The sequence below is a fragment of the Odontesthes bonariensis genome, chromosome 23 (assembly GCF_027942865.1).
Source record: "Odontesthes bonariensis isolate fOdoBon6 chromosome 23, fOdoBon6.hap1, whole genome shotgun sequence".
In the NCBI taxonomy this organism is placed as follows: domain Eukaryota; kingdom Metazoa; phylum Chordata; class Actinopteri; order Atheriniformes; family Atherinopsidae; genus Odontesthes; species Odontesthes bonariensis.
Window position 1 is genome coordinate 24,501,941 of NC_134528.1, and position 20,746 is coordinate 24,522,686.

Sequence of the window (20,746 nt, forward strand, 5' to 3'; positions counted from 1 at the left end):
TCACACAGTAATTAGAAGGTAAATCAAGTAATATTAATTCACGTTGGGGCGAAATATTTCGATTGGCGACGCTAGCATGTATGTATTACGCGCAACCACCGCTGGACTGATAGTAAGGCATACCGGGCATTTGCCCGCTGGCCTGATGACTTACTGGCCTGCGCTTTTTTTTTTTTTTTACGAAATATAATATAATAAAGATTTAAAACATAACGCAATGTGTGGATAACGTATATAAACCCTCCTATTGGTGCATAAACTGGTAGATCGGCCCTTTAGTCATGATTGATTGAAGCCTGGGCCAATGAGGTGAGGGGCAGGCCAGGGGCGAAGCTCGGCTCTTTTGACTCGGCTCCCGAACGGCCACCTCTGGAACCTGATTGGACACCTCAGGTGTCACTCCAGTTGATTGACAGGCAAGTCTCGTTGAAAGATGAGTGCGAAACGCGGAGACTTTGAAATGAGGAGCAGGCATAGAGAGTGTGGTGTTGTACTGTCAGAGTGAACCTACTTTCGTGGAATACATCATTTTGAGTTAAGTTTTAATGTGATTTCCAAATGAGTCATTGTTTTTAAAGACTGCACATTTAGAGAAGAGATTTTGTTGCCAATTGTTAGGCTAAACGAGTAGGCTAAAGTTATGAAAGGCTAATGTCACGTTAGCATGAAGCTATTATATAGCACTTTAAAGTGGTACCTTGAGTTAAGAGTGTCCCGACATATGAGTTTTTTTTAAGAGCCGTTATTCCGTCTATTTTTATTTCATGGAACGGATTAATGGCATTTCCATTCATTTAATGGTGAATATTGATTGGACTATGAGCTATTTGACTTATGAGCTCTGTCACGGAACCAATTAAAGCAGCAGTCTGCAGGATTTGTTGTTGTCATACGTAAAGTCCTAATTTTTGTCATTTTAAGAGTTTACATGATCTATCAGAACGCTTGAAGTTGAAAACGGTGACCTCCGTAGTCGCAAAATGCAAGAAATGCTTATTTTTTAACCGAAAAATAAAAAGTTATTCAACTTCCTGTCCCGCCCCATCAAAACACATGAGAACTCGTGCACGTCTACGTGTACGCCAGATGCGCCTACACGACTCCTCATTCATCAACTCACCTGTCATTTGCGATCATGGAAGACACAGTAAGTAGACTAGCCCGTAATGAAGTTCAATAGTCCAGATAAATAAGCGTGGGGACGAGCCTACCTTGTATCGCGCGTGTACAATCGGTGATTGACAGGCAGCAGAGCCCAGCTCGTAACCTGATTGGTTACCTTTTACCGGTCCGGTCTGCAATTTTGTAAACAAACCTGCTGGCTTTGGAGGGACCTAGCGGGACATATAGGGGACCTAGAGAACTCATTTTTTTTTGTTTGGGGTATTTAATGTACTACTTTCAGAATCCCCGGACAGTTCCAGGCATTATGCTTGAAAAAGAGTTGCAGACTGCAGCTTTAAACTTGTAACATACCACTGTGTTGGGATTGTGTGTGTGTGTGTGTGGGGGGGGGGCATATCATTCAGTAAGTATATAATCAACACACAGTTCATAAGAATTTCATAACTGCAACGTTAGATGAAACTGATGAAAAGCTTTTTTGTTATTATAAAGGTCTAAAAGTATAACTTTAGCCAAGGTACTTAAACTGACTGACCTACATGATCTCGTTTAATTTTATAGCAGCTAGGCTTGGAGTTGGTTTTAAAGTAAGTTAAAGCACAAGAATGGACACAAATAATTTAAGATTAACACAATATTGAGGTTTAACCAGGCTGTCTTATTTTGTGTTGGGACAGATAACAATGAAAAGACTTCTTTGTAAAGAAGCACAAGTCAGACCCAGATCAGGCCCAGACAGACCCCAGCCATGAAACCTGCAGCCTGGCAGCCCCCAACCTGAAGCAGGTCAGTGTGGGCAGACACAAGGAGCCTGTCTACCACCACCAGGTCAGAGTATTCAAAGGCAGCTAAATGCATCTCCAGTTTATAGAAGTGGAGCCTCACTTTGCCCAGATTGTTAATGTAAAGAGGGGGTATGCGTATGTCCTGCTGGTGAATATTGTGATCACAATAGTGTGAGTGGGTGTGTGAGATGTGTGATGCATGCATCATTTTAGCTGTTTCTCTGTAGACATCAGTAGTGACTGGCCAGACCTGTGGACTGTCAAACAAAACGAAGAATTTAAATCCAAGTTTTGTTGAATGATTTAAAATAACATTCATCCAAAAAAATTATATTCAATACTTGCAGTGATATTTATATACTGTATATCTATTTTATCTGATTGGTTTTGATGTTTGGAAGGGAATGATTTTTGGTGAAATATGAACAAGGATGCATTGTCACTGCACCTGATCAAGTCATAATAATTTTGTATTAGTGAGTGGAAACAGTGGTTAAGGGACCAAAAAAAAAACATGCACTTAATTTTTTTCCCCTTCAATACCTGGTGGTGGCCTGGTCTTGGTTAAAAATGCCCGGTCTGAAAAATTTCCCCAGTCCAGCCCTGCGCGCAACCAAGCAATGGTCAGTGCTGTGAGATTCGGACAATGCCTGGGTCGTCAGGAAAACGCTCCCACACACTTATTTATGTCTCGGGAATGCGGGGATACACTTAATTTGGCCTGGGGGTAGCATATCCCTTTAAAAAAAAAAAAAAAGCCCTAAAGGAACTGAAGCAGTCACATGACCCAACAGGCATGTACCCCGGGCACCTCTGACAGGCTACGAAGCTCCCCTGTATTCTTTCTGTTCAGTTCGGTTAAGTTTCCAAACTACTCCAACCAATTCACCGTCATGATGTTTTTATTGAGCTGTTTTTCGTCTCAGCGACTGACTCATTATGCAAATGTCTAACGACAATTAATTTTAATCTCCCATGACAGGCATTTCTCAATTTCCAACTGACTTGCGTTTGGGGCTTATTGGAGCTGGTAAAGAAACTGTTAATCAAAATCTGACGAAATGACTGTCTTCCTTCTCAGGTGGTCTCGATGTGGTTCGACCTGCACGCAAATAATGTTGTTTTCAAAAAAATTATTTTTAGCCCAAATCCAAACCCGGTCTGAAGGAGGTGTACTGAGCTGGCGGCCGACTCGGTGCGCCTTTGCATAACCTCATTAAAAGTCGGTGAAATGTGGCAACAACTCCTTTGAGAGTAATTATGATGAAAGAGGACTTTTTTTCCCTCCAGTTTCCACCTGGCCATCGCTATTCATGAATAACATCCTCAGCTAATAATGCTCATGGGCGCTGACTTCTTCTTTATCAACCATTTATGACAAGAGAGGTTAAATAAGCACATCAGACCTGGAGCCTCCTTCATGACCTCTCTCTTCCGCTGGCCCAGAGTTGTTTGAAATCAAAAAGAGCTCCTGCGGCATCTGCTTTAAAAGCTTGTTTATCAGCCCGCGTTAATTTCTTCCAACGTTTTCCACCTTGCTCGTGGAGTCGGTTATACAATATGAGAGCAATTGCCCACTATGCCGGAATCTTACTTTGATTTGTTAGGAGATGTGTTTATTACCTCTGTCGTTGTGGACACTAAAGAATGTAATTTGTGTTTTAATCCAGCCTAAGTGTGACTGTAATTAATAGTGTGGAGCTCTATATTAAGTACGCTGGTTATTTTGTATACCGTGTGAGACAGTGGCTTGAGAAGTGATTAGAGTTAAACCCAGATAATTTCCCAAGAGACAGTCAGGAAAACACCCAAGGAGGTGCGCAACAGGATAGGTGAGGCAGATGGGAAAGAAAATATAGATGAAAAGTAGCCATCAGAGAAGTTACAGATGAGGTATCTCAGTGCCAGCTAATGCAGTCTTTTTTTTTTGGCACATGTCAGTACAAAATCATTCATTTTGCTTGTAGGGCCAAAAAACAAAAGAAGTGGGAAACAATCTGTTGTCTGAACTCAAGCACAAAACAGCTGGTGTGGGTATATGAAGGGAAGGCTTGCCTGAAAGAGGTCCAGCTCTACCTATCCTGATGGTCATCTCATCGGAGTCCGCGAGCTGGAACGAAGGCGCCTCTGCTTTCTCTTTGGCCAGCTTGGAGTCAGGGGGCAGTGCCAAAGCGGTGTGGGGGTCAGCGCCGACTCCCTGACGATGACAGAGAAAGACAGTTTCTATCAAATCCATTTGACACGCAGCAGCGTTACAGCCTATTCACAGAGAAAGGCCCAGAAACTGAATGAGGATCGTTTCAGGTGGAGAAATTTGTCCATTCAGGTGTTTCAGAACAAAGTCTAACAGACTGATTTATGGATCTTTGCATTTCTGTATTCTTATTGTAGTCTAACTGTGAACTAAAAGAAAAAACTATGCGACCTAAGTGTATTGCATGCTGTTAAGCCACATTAGCTGCAACCCCACAGGCCATCACTCAATAACAGATTTGGCAGCCTGTTGACTTGGTTATGGTATTACAAAAATCTAATTAAAAAATAATGGCTTATCATTTAAGACACAATTTGAAGAACTAATTTCTTTAAATGCCCAACACAAAGGTATGGCCAGATTAGCTTTGGGCAAAAATGAACTGCTGACCCATTCATATTAGGGGGTCATCGGTAGAGCTGGTAGATTTTAAAATGGCGAAGGAGGGTGGCCCAAAAGACCACATCGGAATGCGTGAGGAATTTACCCCTCAGAGGTTGTAAAAAAATGACATTTGCGCATGTACAAACTCATAAAACACTGAGTGGGAAACATTAAAAAGACACATTTTTCAAAGTCAGACCTCACAATCGCTTGGCGCTATTTTCTCTCCCTACGTATCACTCCGTGATTACCACCTGCCGATAGCCGCACCTGTTATGGTGTTTACTGCTCGGTCTGCACTTCGGTCTGCACGGTCCACATAGCCCGTAGTGATACGAAGGTAGAGAGAAAATAGCGCCAAGTGATTGTGAGGTCTTACTTTTTCCTGGAGAACGATTTTGTGATGCAAATGTATTACCTATTTGAACGCATATTGTTTTGAGAAGCAAAACGCTTTATTTTTGTGTCCTCAGCCAACGAGCCGGACTACCTTCGTCAACGCCAAAACGAGGCTGGAACTCGGCTCAAAGTACACGGCGGGGGGTAAGAAAATGTTCATAAATAATATTGCTAGTATGGGATGTCATACAGCTTCATGTCAAAAGAGGCAAACTTATTTACACAACAATTTGTGCACTCATCTACACATGCTTCTAAAGGAATATCAGTCTCACTTTACCAATGTTTATTCTCGCTTTGCCAATCTATATTTCCAGCTTTGAGGACGTGGAGTGTCTTGGCAGGAAAGATGAGCTGATTCACCTGCAAGCTGATTCAGTGTCAAAGAAATATCTCCAAAAGACATTGTTGTTGCATCAAGACTGACAGGCTTTAAAGCAGTGTGTTTGTAAAGGAGGCATCCTGTGAGTGGTGAAACTGGATCTACCGTTTGTTGTGCTGCAACAACGTCTGTGGACCTCGAGTTGAGAATTTTCAAAAAACAGGTTCAATAACTTCCCTATCACTGACTCATTGTTATGAGGTGCTTGTCCACTCTTTGATTTACTTTAAATTAGGTGGAAATAAACGTGCCAAGTTCTGATGGTGATAAGGAGACTAGCCGAATTTCCGAATTCTCCCGAGCATTTTGCTTTCCAGATAATAAGAATAGCAAACTGAATCTGATTTTCTCAGTCAGGAGATGACTGAAATAATAGCCCCTTTAAAATAATAGCCTTGGGCTGAAGGGTTTCAACTCATATCAAGCCAGTAAATATAAAACTTTAGGGAGCATTTTAGAGGATAAGTTATCGCATCGCTTTCAATTTTTCGCAGACAGCTAGTGCGTTTTTCCATTTTTCAATGAGAAAGTCTAAAGACAACTGGACATAGACACTAACATAAACTTCCCCCTCAGACAGGTTTATATTAGTGATTTCTGAGTGATCTCAGCTTTTGGTTTCGAGTTAAAGCAAGCACATTATGGGAAAATCCCTCTTTTCTGTCCTTGAAAGAAGATTTTTGGGTGTCTGAACTTACCAACAAATGAGAAACAACCCTGGTTTTAGAGGCCGGTTTGTTTGAAAGCTCCTCACTAAACAAGCCGTTCTGATTTTCATTTCAAATTTATGTCACTCCTCAATTCTACTCCACCTCCTCTGCTAAGCCCTGCTCACTCACATCCACCCCGTTAAATAGCTTCTCGTGGAAAAGTTCTGCTGTCAGCGGTACTGAGGAGCATGTAACTGATGTCTACCACCAGTGGATAAAGTATATTTGAGAGTAATTTCCCAGCAAGAGTTAGCTAAAGACTGTATGAGCAGCAACCACTTTTCATCGGACTGTTTTAACAGCAGTTCAACGCTGGACTTAAAGGGATAGTTCGCCTCTTTTGATATGAAGCTGTATGACATCCAATACTAGCAATATCGTTTATGAGCATTGACTTACCCCCTGCTGCGTACTGTGAGCCGAGTTCCAGTCTCGTTTTGGCGTTGACGAAGGTAGTCTGGCTAGTTGGCTGGGGCACAAAAATAAAGCGCTTTGCTTCTCAAAACAATATGCGTTCTAAAGAGTAATACATTTGCATCACAAAATCGTTGTCCAGGAAAATGTCAGACCTCACAATCACTTGGCACTATTTTCTCTCCCTTCGTATCACTGCTTGCTGCCACCTTCCGACAGCTGCGCCTGTTTCACGGTGTTTACTGCTCGAAAGAAGGGGACTGCTCGGTCTGCACTTCGGTCTGCACGGTCTTCACAGCATGCAGTGATACGAAGGGAGAGAAAATAGTGCCAAGTGATTGTGAGGTCTGACTTTTTCCTGGAGAACTTCAGATGTGGGAAATGTAAGTATCTGAGAAAAAACTTCTTCATGTTATATTTATCTATGTATCTTTTTCATTTAGCAGTAACTGACGCTAACAGCTTAGGTAATAAAGATGACGTACACCAACTTCTAAGGAGTTATTGCTGTTACTTTGACTAGTTGACTATTACACTTTGATCGGTGCCGTACGTAAAACACACTGTAACTCGCCTAAACATGCTGCTCTCAGGAGAGCTGTTTCAGTAGTGGTGGAGAGAGGGACCACTACGCTTAAAACTACAGATATTTTGACCAAAAGCCTGCCTCATATATTTCAATGAGATCTCAGGAAATTGAGTAGCCTTATTCAGAAAGGTCATGATATGTTATCTTTAAGTCTGAAAAATATTACATTGAAGTTTCTGTACAAAGGTATTATCATCTGGGTCTTTTAATGAAAAATCTTCCCAGAAGATCCCATAAAAGTGGCTAAATGCTAAAAATACAGTTATCATTGGTGGGCCTACTTTGCTTGCTCACCCAGATTAAACTTTTTACACAGTACTGTGTGTCTTTTTTTCCCTCTTTTCCTTTATTAACTATGCTTCTGATGACTTTGTATGTGTGCGAGTGAAGATCTGGCACCTCCTGCATCTCTGCAGACTCCACTTCAATCAAGCAATCCCACCTGTGCTTCATCAGCTCCCCTCCTGCAGTTCATCTCTCAGGCTCACCAGTCTCTCTCTGCCTCTCGCTGTGAGAGTAAAGTCAAGGATTTCTTTAATAATCATTCCTAGTTTGTGTGTCAGCCTGTGCTAACATTGCACTCTTTGCTTATCTTCACCATCTCTTATCCTGCTGGCCTTCACCGACGTTGCAACAGGTCTCAATGTCATTCTCCTTCCCACAGACGAGCTACACCACGTCCCAGCATCAGCCTCCCTGGTGCCTCCTGTCACCCACAGGCCAGCTCATTGCTTCTAACTACACTCATCCACATGCCAGCAACTGGAGAATTTCAATGAGCCATTCTTTAATCGTGTCTAACCGGTGTCAAGTGTGTGCTGCTCCCGAGCCTTGTTAGTCTCCACACTACCTCCATCTGTTGGAAGGAGCACAGCTGATCAGAATTAACCCAAACATCTGATTTCACAGTCACTGTCAGTGCTCGGTTCCACTCTGCACCACAGTGATGGCAAAAGCCCTTGTTATAACCTCACATAAATCAGCTGCCAGATTTGTACCTTTGCCGTACAGTTAGTCAAATATCCGATGGTCAGAAATGACCCGAGTATGGAAAATAAGTGAGAACTTTCCTGAGGGAGCACAAATCTAACAACATACGAGAGTGTGAAGTCATAAAGAAAAGATTAATTCCGCCCGCTGTGAGCTCCCACTCAGCCTGCGCTACCTATCAGCCATTCCTTTTTCACCGAATCACATCAAAGATGAAGAGGGACAATCTCTTGTCTCTTCTGCAGAATTCATTAAACTGGAATTTTCCACTAAAGTAAAAATTCTAAATCAAAGTTTTAATAAGCAGATTACTGATTTAAAAAAACAAAAAGAGGACTCAGCAATGTAATCCCTCTCAATCATGCTTTATGGTTGGGTGGATGAGTTTTTGGAAACTTATAGTTTATTCCTCCTTATTTAGCTGAGTTTAGGACATTTTTGGATTGCAACCTTTAGGCTGAGGGTGTGTCGCCCCACGTCAATGAAAGTATGTGGTAGTGATGCTTAAATAACAGCTTCACTCTTTCACATCACTGTCATACCCATATTAACAGCCAGGTTGTTAGAACCTGGGTCTTCATATATGACCTGCCAACACAGTAAATCTGCACAGGGTTTTGTGAAGGCGTGGACCAGTTTATTTGTGCTTCAGAACTTGTCGAACTTCTTTAAATACCTCTGTTTTTGTGCTGCATCTGATGGCAGCTGGGAACTCAGGGATCAGCGATTGCCTTTCGTAACCTTGCAACCCTGCAAATAAATTTATTTTTAAGCTAATATTGGTGGTCAGTCTCGGCTTAAAGGAGAAGTTCAGTTTTTTTTAACCTGGACCTAATTTCTTGTCATGTCTGAGTTTTTGTCATATTTTTAGTTCCTGTTTAGTTTTTAGTTTTGCCATGTTTTAAGTTAATCCCATGTCTTAGTTTTCAAGTTCAGGTCTTGTCTTTAGTTTTTCCATGTTCCCAATGGCTGTGTTCGAAACCGCATACTTCTCCTACTACTCCCACTACTCATACTAACTTTTTGAGTTACTAAGCGAGTTTGAGTAAGCCAGAAGTTCCCGGATGCATACTAGATTCGCCGAAATGTTGTGTATGCATCATGAGGTTACTACTCATACTGAAACTAACCAAGATGCAAAGTAACGTGACTCGCCGATCGTCATTTCCTGTCAAAACGGCAGTTTCAAGCTAGCTACAACGTGGGTAGGTTTACTTCCTGTTTTTAAAACAAAAGCATCAATTGTATCGTAATGGCTTTCCCTATGATAAAAGGCAATGGGTATTTTATTTTGTGAAAATAACTGGAAGTGCGTTGCTCACTACGGCTAGCTTTAGTAGCGCCGAATTCGTCGGAACAAAATTGTAAATAGCCGGTCTTTTGTCAGATTTTCAACACGTTGGGGATATAAATGACTACTTTCTCGCCTGAAAATGTTTCAAATGTTGCTAAAGTTTACAGAGTTCTAGAGTTTAAGCGAAATCTGCTTCAGGCCGGCTGATTTTGGCTCGGGCAGGAGCGAGATGCATTGTGGGTAAACGCTCTGCATACTGTCTGATCGATCAGTATGCAGAATGGAAGTATGCAGTTTGCAAGTATGTAGTATGCGGTTTCGAACACAGCCATAGTTTCTGTTGCCCTGCCATCATCCTCACTCACAACACCTATGCTTTTTCCCCACAGCTGCACTCACTCAGCAATCACTCCCTCAGTATTTAGTTTCCAGGTTTCCCATGTACCAGGGCCAGATCCTCCCCGTCACCGTTATTCATGAGTCCACGCCATGCCAAGTAACCCATGTCAAAGTCAGGTTTGTCCTTTTGTTTACACAGTTATAGTCAGGTTTTGTTTTGCCAAGTTTTTTCATCGTTTAGTCTTTGTATTCCGGCTCAGCTGCGCCTTGTGTTGAATTATTTTTGGAATAAATCAAGTTTTGTTTTGGAATATCTGCATCCGTGTCCTATATTCACGTCACGCATCTCACCCAAACGTGACATTTCTGGCATAAAATGCGTTCATCTACTCACCAATAACAGTTTGGTGAAAGTCGGCATCCTTCAGAAGATATTTAGATTACTCAAGATCCGCGTATATCCATATAACGGGAGAGAACAGGCCTCTAAATAAGGCATTATCTGTCTTTATTTCACCAATACTTTAAGCCGAATGAATGAATGGACGTGTACTATTGCACTGTTAGCTCATTGCTGACATGTTGTTGTTATCCGGGGCTATCGGGGGGCTTATGTGAGCTTCCAGGTTTAAAAAACAATTAACTTCCCCTTTTTAAGGGTCCCGCCTCTAATATAAGAATTAGATGTCTTTGTCATGGCAAAAACTTCCAAATGTATCTTTTGAGGAACACAAATGAGTTTTTAGGGAATTTATAAGTGACTGAGTTGCAGTTAACTTGAAAAACTATGACTGAGAAAGGACATAATCATGGGCAAACAAGGGCGATTAAGAACTTGCTACTAATCATTAGTTTATGAACACAGCCAATGTTTGAACATGCTGATGACTGAAAATGGAGGGGCCGCAAAAATTACTTAGAGGAGACAGTCCGACAGGCTGATGAGATTAACCTTTGTTTTCCTTGCTTGCAATACGTTATTTCTAAAGTTTTTTTCATTACCTTGTGGAAAAAAAAAATAAAATCTGTTAGATGATCAGTTACAACAGGCTTTCAGTACATTCCACTGATTTCAAAACAATGATTAAAAAACTTGAACATAAAAACCCATTAAAAAATGACCCCTCATTCAATTTCAGAGATAAATAAATGCATACTAGACTGCACAATGAATCAGCACTGCATACAGATGGGGGCTTAATTGAGTGGGTTTTTAAAAACACGACCAATTTGATAAACACAGAGCCCACATATTCATTAGTAAACCATTAGCTGAGTAATGTCTAAAAGAGAAGGCTGAAAAAAAAAAGCCCACTTGAATCCCTATTTCCCTTTGTCTCTGCGGCATAGACAGTGCTGCAGTGTTTGTCCCAGCTGGGTAAAAAGCAGAACGATGCGAGAGCTTCCTTCTATCTGCGCAGACTGTTGCTTGAACAAAAGGCACAAATGGAACCGAATGTGCTTCTGTGTTTTTCCTGTCTACATGCCGATAATCATGAATACTTTGGGGAGCAACTATCTAGCACCGAGTGACGTTTGAGCCTAACAAAAACAGAAAGAACAAATCCAAACATCTGATTTTCTGTGTCTTCACTGACCAAGGAATTCCACATTTCAGGGCGAAGGAAAAACAAAAAGAAAAGTTCAAAGAGTTGCAAGTAACACTGTTCTGGAACATTCTATATTGAGCAGATCAACTGGTGACGGGTGAGGGTGCCAGGATTGGGCATAAAAGGAACATCCAACAAAGGCTCACCACTTGTGCCTCAACCAGTCAGAGAATCGTCATTGAGTAAAAAGAATTCTCAGTGCTAAATGACAAAAATATTGGTCTTGAAACATCTACAGAGAAGAATACTGTGAAAAGGTTCAGTATGTCTTGGGCCATGGTTGATTGTTCGTGAGTAAGCTGGAAATCAACTCTGTGCAAAAACTCGCTAAGTTCTCTGGACATGAGCTCATCCCAGGTGGACAGAAGGTCGGTGGACATGTGGTCCATGTTTCACCTGATTTTGGAGAAAATTGAAAACCGTCTGGTTCTAAATACCAAAGGTGAAAAAGATCATCATGCCACTTTTGCACGAAAGGCACAAAAGCCTGCTGCTGCAAAGGTTTGGAGATGCACCTGTGTCCACTGCGTGGATAACTTCATATGTGTGAAGGTACCGGTGATGCGGAGATGGATATTGGAATTTTGGACTGACATATGCTACTATCAAGGTGACGTCTTTTCCTGAGAGGCCTGTGGCTTTGTCACCAGGACAACGTCAGACTGATTTCTGCACGACTTCCAACAGCATGGCTTCATAAACACACGTGTGTTTGACGGGCCTGATGGCAGTCCTGAGGTGTCTCCTGTTGAAAGTCTACAGAGCATCATAAACGACAGTATCAGTCAACAACACCCACGAACTGTTGGAAAATCTGAAGCTGAAATCTTGTAATCAGCAAGTATGGACACAGCTTCCTCTGAGAAACTGTAACTGTCAGTGTCATCAGTTTAAAACCAAGTTGTGAACAAAAGCAAAGCTGATGTAACACAATGGTAAACCTGCATCTATGCCAACGTTTTCAAATCTATGACTAACAAAAATCTTTTCAATTTGTTTATGATTTCTAAACACGGTGACGTTTGTCATGAATGAACAAGTACAGTTTTAATGTTCTATTGCATTTTAGAAAACCTCCAAACAATTGTGGAAATTTGGTATGTATTTGAAGTCGAGGGCATAAGCTGAGCAGCTGAAAGTGCTCAGTCTGTAACCGGTGCCATTAGACCACTTTAGAAGAGGAAGGCAGAATGAGATGGCATAATCAAGAAAAGAAACTGCAGCCAAACTTAACGTGGTGGAAAACAGGACAACTGGAAAACACGATGGGGACGTGGAGTTAAGCTGTTGTTTCATGTATTCATCTGTTGAGCACCGCACGCTCCTTGTTGGTGCTCACAATTGATTTTATCTGCTTCCGCCTTTAATCAGGTGCTCAGGTGTAATGACTTGATCTGTGGGCGCCCTCTGTCACATGTCTACATTTCGCGTAGGAACTGGGTGTTCACTTCTTTCCTTATTAGCTTCCTTCCTCCTTTCTTTCCTTCTTTTATTTTCAGAGAAAAAATAGCATAAAGAATAAAATAGAAAAGGAAGCCTTGGAGTCCAGAATTAAACTGAATCTATATTTGACCGTCTTGCTCGATACTTATGACTTACACCAGCTGTAATAAAGCCTATAAGAAGGATGGGGGGGGGGGGGTTATTGAGAAGAGAGCTGGTGTGTGACATTTAGACATTGTGTGTCACTGTTAGGCTGAAAACACAGAAGCTTGAACGACAGGCACAAATGGCTGCTGAGTGTGTTTTCACCGTCTCAGTCAGGTAGATACATGTGCAATTAGACAGCTGTTGCACTACAAGAAAGCACCCTTACAAAGCAGGCAGGTTTCCCGAAATCACGAACTGCTTAAACAAGTCGGTAAATCTACTGTAAATGACTTTCACACTAATATTCAATCTAATTCTGAAAACGTCGTCCATCGTTTCCATATTGAGGTGCTACCAGTCAAATTACATTTGTTGGATTGATCTGTGCTCTGAAAATCTCCAGAATGCTTCGCGTTGATGTGATAACAGTCCTGTGTGCTGATATGTGTGAGGGCAAGTGAGTAAGTGTGTGTTAAGCTGAAAGAGAGAGTGTGTGTGCGTGACATCACACATCAGTTCACACACCATCTCAGAGAACGTTATTAACCTACAGTGGCCTTTGGCGACAATCCATGATACAATCTCATCAGCAGGTTCTGGCTCACCATTAACACACGTCCAGCAGCAGCAGTCTCAGTGGGTTCATCAGCAAAAACAAAAGTCACCTCTCTCTCTTCTTCGTCTTCTGTGGTCTTTAACTGTTCTTTTAGATCAGAGAGGTTTAATGGGTTTACTTTGGTACAAAATGTGCAGGTGAAAGTGGCAGAACACCATCCAAGCATGTGTAATGGTTGGTGTACCAAATAAAAAAAAGGCACAAGTCTGTCAACAGTATGGCAAGGAAGAGGGATGTGAGGCAGGACCCTAAAGGGATTAAAGGGTAGTCTGAGATCTTAAAACAGCACATCATTTAATAGACTGCTGCTTACTTGGACAATATGTTTAACCAATGTCCAGGCCATAATTGCTTTACCCTGATTCCAATAGCCAATAAGAATAAACCTGATGAGACTTGAGAAAAGGTTGAGATTTGCGCACAGTTTTTGGCTTTCTGGAACCACAGGATGTAAACTGTAGGTTCGTTGTAAGTGACTGAAAAATAAGAAACAAAAACTATCGTCCTAGAAAACTAGCAATTGCACCTTTTGGTCTTTTTGACCAATCTGTGAACACTTAACTACCTTGAAGGATTTCTTTTCTTGAAAGAACTCCTTGACGCCAAACTGCCCTGTTCATTTAGTTTAAAGGGCTCACCTCGTTGCCCATAACATGATCTGAATTTATTCTGGATGGACCTCCTAGAATAGGTGCAGTTTATATGATTTAATGTGGGAAAAAAAAGAGAATAAAATAGAAAAAGCGGAATTCACACTGTTACAGCACATTTTCTTACTTTCTGCCAGAAACACTCTGTTATAGCTCATGTTTCTTTAAGGCCCCTCTCCTTAAAGAGCTAGCCTGCTCTGATTGGTCAAAGAATGTGAAAAGCAAGGAAGCCGTACAAAACTAGGCACGATGCAGGCATTATGCAAACGTGTTACATGGCGACATCGCTTTGTAAGCCTGGACTAAAAACGTGCCATTTCAGGCAGCTCAGGTCCTGTGTGTGACAGAGCTTCATTTATAAAGTGATGCCTACTGTCTGACACGCAGTGATCACAGTGAAATCCTACATTTCGGCAGAGACGCTGGCATTTTTTAATTCTTTGTGTTTTGGATTGCATAATAACGGGTTTTAAAAGCAATTTCAAACATGTTACTGATTATTTAAAATATGATTCATTCATATTTCTTATTGTCATAAATCGAAATGGGGAAAAAAGCAGGTTATGGAGTAACAATTTAAAAAAAACAAGTATTTATAACACAAGTGTTATGTCGTACTGAGTAGTATTTCTGCTTTTCAGCTCCATTAACTATATGGAAAACAAAATACCAAGATAGGTGTACACCACAGGTTTGTCATCGATCCAGTCACTCACTTCGCTCAATGCAGGGCATTACTATGAGGCGGGATTAATGGCTGAGTGAGAAATGTTGAGCTTTAAGTCGGAATTAGTGTCTGGTATCTCTTTTGACCTGGCCAGATCACCGTCGACACGTAACCTGAGCATTTTATGCTCAGAGTTTCAGATGAAAGCACCCAATTAAAAAAAAAAAAGCTCAATCCTCTCTCAGGCAGCGAAATCAAACTGTAAAAACGTTTCAATGTTGTCACGCAGAACAACTGAATGTGTTGGAATAGCTCCACTGAGGGATGAAAGAACATCACATTGTCAAAAACTGACAGAAAATCCATCATTAAAACGCTCGTCTCAAAAGGCTCTCTGTGCATTTGTTGTCAGATGTTGGCACTTTGATTGCAGAAATGGATTCACGATAAAGATGACAGATTCTCAGCTTTACTCTGTTAAATAGCTGACAACTTGGACTAAAAAAATGAACCCTTTTGACCACTCGGGATGATCCTCAGCTGAGGGAAAATGTCCAAAATGAAACCCATCGAGCTTTACTTATCCCACCAAAGAGGCTTTGACGTTAAAGTAAAACCAACTGTAGGCTTGGTGGCATGTTACCATGGTAACGGAGCAGTAGAGGGTATGTTTTTTTTTCTAATCTCAAAAAGGCATTTGGTCTGCGTCATAGCTGTTTATCTTGAGTTCCCTCTCTGATCAGAGTCGTCTCGATCGAAGCTTCTTGCCCTCGCGGTTTTTTATGTTCTCCACACCTCTCCATTTCCTTAACCTGTTTTTCTAATTATAGTCAGGTAATTGGTGCACTTATGCAGAAGAATTTGCATGGAACACGCCGTTTTTTTTTGTTGTTTTTTTTTTAATGTGGATGCCGAAAGAGTCTGAGGAGGGAAGCCTGGTTGACTAACGGGGTCCTACCGGCATTATTCATTATCTCCGAGTGGCACTTCAGGTTTTGTCAAGCCAGCTAACGCAGCGGAAAAGCCTGGCTGTGTTGAACTTCCTTAGAAGCACAAAATAATCCACACACCTCTAATCTGACTCTTCAGGCTCGCAGAAAATGCAAATTTCTTTCTTCCTTTCTGGCACAAAAGGAATGTATTTTCATTTGCAGCCCGATGCAGTATTTTAAATAGTTGAGAAAAAAGGGGGGGGTTAAGATGCATGTATATATAACCGCACATCTAATAGAATTTAAGTGTGGTTTGCTGTCTCGCTTGCCAGCTTGGTGATTTCACCCACTCGTTGTTGACTTGAGAGGAGCCTACCGATCCCCATGCACTGTAGCAGGAGTGTATATGAAAGCAGTCCAGCTATCTGATGTTTATATGATGTATTCTGTGTGAAAGCCGGAGAGTTGTCTCTGAGGACTTGTCACACAGTTTGATGAGAAAAGCAGGAGTCGAGAAAGCGAGGGGGAAAAAAGTCAAAGCTGCGACTGCCCCGTTTCTATTAAAAACTGTACAACACACACTGTATTTACACACACCCCAGGCACACAGGAACACACACAGTGACACTTCGCTTGATGCCTTGTGAAAACTTGCGCTATCTCCGCCTCAGACTACTGGCCGAGGCCGGTCTATTTGATCGTGGAGATCCAACTTTTGCAACACAGCTGAACCTCAGCAGAAAAAGTTCAAGGAGTTTTCCAGGAAAACAGATTACTTTCCTCCTCAGAGATCTCATTCGCAGCGGAAAAAGAGCCCACACGGATGACTGCATGCCGTAGGCTGCATCATTCTGATACACTAACAATTTCTCAATAGGATCCATGAAAATCGTGCATACCGATGATCAAACATATATCGGAATTTTCCGTTCCTAAAAAAAAAAAAAAGCTTTCGAGTTGAACTTGACGTGACCCCCAAGTCCAATTTATCATAGTACAAAAATAGTTAAAAGAGAGAGTCTTTAAAGTCAGGCTTTTTAAAATAAATAAATAAATAAAAAACGCATTTATGACCCCGCTTTGAATTATTCATGACATCCATGAACATGCTTTCAAACTGATTCCTTTTTCTTATACAAGCACCAGATCAGAATGTAAAGTTTGGAGGGGCTTGAGCATTTCAATAAACTGCTTACATCCCATAACGTTTGAAAGATAAAGGTTTAGCCAACGTTGTGCTTCAAAAGTTTCCACATCCTCTTGGGAAAAAGTGCCAATGGCTCTAAGAATGAAGAAGAAAAAAGTTGGTAAAGGCTCTCAAGGCTCAAACATAACAAGTCAATGCAATAATGCAAAGTGGGCCATATGATGAAAGTGTAAATGAGTGACAGCTGTGACAAATGTGTGGCCACAGCTGCAATCGCAGTGTGAGCGTCAGCCTGTTTCTTGGCAGTAGGGAGAACTGCAGCTTAGACATAAGACTGACTACATCCCTATATTTAAGAGCTTCATCTGTATAAGTTATCAAGATCAGTTAACTGTCATGTGAAAATGTCAGTGTCAATTCTAAGGTTTTATGTATCAGGACAAAATAAGTAAATACAACCTCAGGTGAACAAAAACATGACATATTGCAACTGTGTCATCATTTATTTATCAAAGCAAAGCCAAAAATGCAGATGTAGTGAGTGAAATACTAATTTCGCACAAGATTCTGCATTTGGAACCATCTGCAACCATCTTTGGCAGCAATAAGTTCAAGTGACCATTTTCTTACGTGTCTGACATCATTGTGGAGGAATTTTGGTCCATGCATCTTCACAGTATTGTTTCGGTTCATTGATGTTTGAGCATTTGTTCACCCACAGCTCTCTTAAGGTCCCACCACAGCATTTCAATCAGGTTGAAGTCTGGACTGTAATGGACCATTGCAACAACTTGATTCTTTCCTTTTTCAGACATTCTGTTGTAGATTTGCTGCTGTGTTTGGGATCATTGTCCTGTTGATGACAGTTTCAATGAATGGCCTTGCATTTGACTCTGGAATATTTTGGTATACAGAGGAGTTTGTGGTGGACTCAATGTGTGCAGGTCCTGTGGCTGCAAAACAATCCCAAATCATCAGACCTCCACCACCGTGCTTGACAGCTGGTTTGAGGTGTCAGTGCTGATATGCTTTGTTTGGTTTTCTCCAAACGTGCTGCTGTGCATTATGACCAAACATCTCCACTTGGGTCTTGTCTGTCCAAAGGACATTGTTCCAGAAGTCTTGTGGTTTTGTTAACTTTGCAAACCTAAGCTGTGCTGCCATGTTCTTTTTAGAGAGAAGAGGCTTTCTTCAGCAACGCTTTCATACAAATCATACTTGTTCAGCCTTTTTCTAACTGTACTGTCAGAAACTTTAACATTTAACACGCTAACTGAGGTCTGTAGAGTCTGAGATGTAGCTCTTGGATTTTCTTGCACAATCAGACCTTGAGGTAAACTTGAGGTGAACAGGGATGTCCACTTGTTGTTTTTCCACTTGTGAATAATCTTTCTGACAGCAGAATGATGGACTTGCCAAATTGTTCCCAGAGTGATGGGCAGCAACAATTGCTTCCCTGATCACTGTGAATGTCTTTCCTGCTTGGCATTGTGTTAACACAACACGTGAATGCTCCAGACCAGCAAACAGACAAAACTTTTTTTTTTTTTACACAGGTGCTCACACCTGCTAATGATCAGTTAATCAAATGTAACCGATTAGCAACATCTGACTGCTACTTACCGCCTTCATTTCCTGTATATGCACTAAGGGTGGACTTAGTTCTTAACACACTGCATTTTTGTTTCATTTTTGCCCAATAGGTACATGATACTCTGTAACATGTGACGTGTCTGATTTTCAGACCTGGTGAGGATCTGATGATATGTTCAGAAAAGTAAAACTTTAAAACCAATAGTAGGTGCACCATTTTACCATCCCTGGTCAGGACTTATGAACAAAGCAGAAGTAAATGTCAACCATGTTTTTTTAGTCATGTTTTTCTCAAAAAAGGACCGTGCATCTCCACTTTTCAGGTGCAGAGCAGCAAACACGAATGGTGGGAAACAGCTGCAGAAGCTAACTACATCTAATCATGTATAATTTGCTGGGTTGAATGGTTAAAAATATAACCACCTGTTTTCAGCGGAGAGCCTCAAAAAAAAAACACAGAGGGTGCCAGACCTTTAATTTGTCAAACATACAAAGTTCTACATGCCATTTCTGCCAGAACGATTGGCATCACAAGACCTTACAAAATAAATCTGGTTTTCCTGTGACTTTAATGATTCCTGCCTTTGAAAATGGCCCATTGTTAGCTTTCTATTCAAGTTGAACCAAGTTCCAAAGTAAATTTTGCTCATTTTATCCAGGAACAGCCCTGCTCAGACTGAACTTTTCAAACCAATTTCTCAACTAATTCTGAATGGAAGAGTCTGAAGAAAGCTCCCGTGGTCTAAATTTACCTTTCAGCTGACAGACGGGTCAGGAGGACTGTTATTAGAGAGGCCCCCGACACTATAATCATCACAAAAATTCCACTCTTCATTCACATAGCCAGGAAAATAAATGCACCCCATATCACATGTATTAGGAGCAGAGAGTAGTAATGCATTCTCTCTTTCATTTGCCTTTTTTAATAAGTTGATTTGCATTTAAATAAATGTAGACCAGTGCTTTGTTTTCTGCCAATTACCAATCGCTCTGTCATCCTGCTCACAGATGAACACTTTAGCTAACGACGCCTGTTCAATGGCCTTTTCTACCCTCACTGACATTTAGAAATAATCAATGGAGGGACACAATGAGACGGGAGGCCTTTTCCATAATATCCCATTAAACCTTAGATCGCAGAATGCGCATTAAAGCAGCAGTCTGCAGGATTTGTTGTTGTCATACGTAAAGTCCTAATTTTTGTCATTTTAAGAGTTTACATGATCTATCAGAACGCTTGAAGTTGAAAACAGTGACCTCCGTAGTCGCAAAATGCAAGAAATGCTTATTTTTTAACCGAAAAATAAAAAGTTATTCAACTTCCTGTCCCGCCCCTTCAAAACACATGAGAACTCGTGCACGTCTACGTGCACGCCAGATGCGCCTACACGACTCCTCATTCATCAACTCACCTGTCATTTGCGATCATGGAAGACACAGTAAGTAGACTAGCCCGTAATGAAGTTCAATAGTCTAGATAAATAAGCGTGGGGACGAGCCTACCTTGTATCGCGCGTGTACAATCGGTGATTGACAGGCAGCAGAGCCCAGCTCGTAACCTGATTGGTTACCTTTTACCGGTCCGGTCTGCAATTTTGTAAACAAACCTGCTGGCTTTGGAGGGACCTAGCGGGACATATAGGGGACCTAGAGAACTCATTTTTTTTTGTATTGGTATTTAATGTACTACTTTCAGAATCCCCGTACAGTTCCAGGCATTATGCTTGAAAAAGAGTTGCAGACTGCAGCTTTAATATGTAAATACATGAGCCTATGAGGGCTTCAGATTGAGATATTTTTTGATCACATTGCAAAAAATTTAAACACGCTTGTGGTCACTTATACATGACTCCATTAAGCTTCACCCAGGAGAACAAAAGTGGTCAAAAAAGCTTCAAATTGAGATGTAAAGCCTTTCTTTGGTGGCTTAGAATAACATTAATGAAAAAAACAGAGCAGCAAGTGTCAGACAAGGAAATCAAGTGTGTCTCTCCTTCAGCCCCGAGTGGCTCGACACGTCTCTTTCAATTGGTTCGTGGAATGCTGAGAAAGCAGCTAGAGCTACCAAACAGCAAGGGTGTTTTTTGCTCAACATTCATCTAATCTGTTCGGCGGTGGTGGCCAACGTCCAATCACTTCGCCCGACTTAATTTTCAGCTTTCAGACATTCAGATAGCAAGAACCACATAAAAAAAAGAAGAATGTCATAAATAGTATAATACTGCAGCTACGCATACTGTCTGAATTCCTTTTTTTTCCAGTTAGCATACCAAAGA

General features: G+C 41.3%; 1 protein-coding gene across 2 annotated transcripts in view; it reads right to left on the reverse strand.

Moving 5' to 3' along the window:
- The window catches only part of slc39a11 (solute carrier family 39, member 11), a 192,926-nt gene that overhangs the window by 85,756 nt on the left and 86,424 nt on the right, over positions 1-20,746 (reverse strand). The window contains exon 5 of one of the 2 annotated variants that reach the window (XM_075457533.1): positions 3,987-4,107. In XM_075457533.1, coding sequence (XP_075313648.1) covers positions 3,987-4,107 — 121 coding nt within the window. Of the gene's footprint in view, positions 1-3,965; positions 4,108-20,746 lie in introns of both variants that reach the window. The other variant, XM_075457532.1, reaches the window with a different exon arrangement.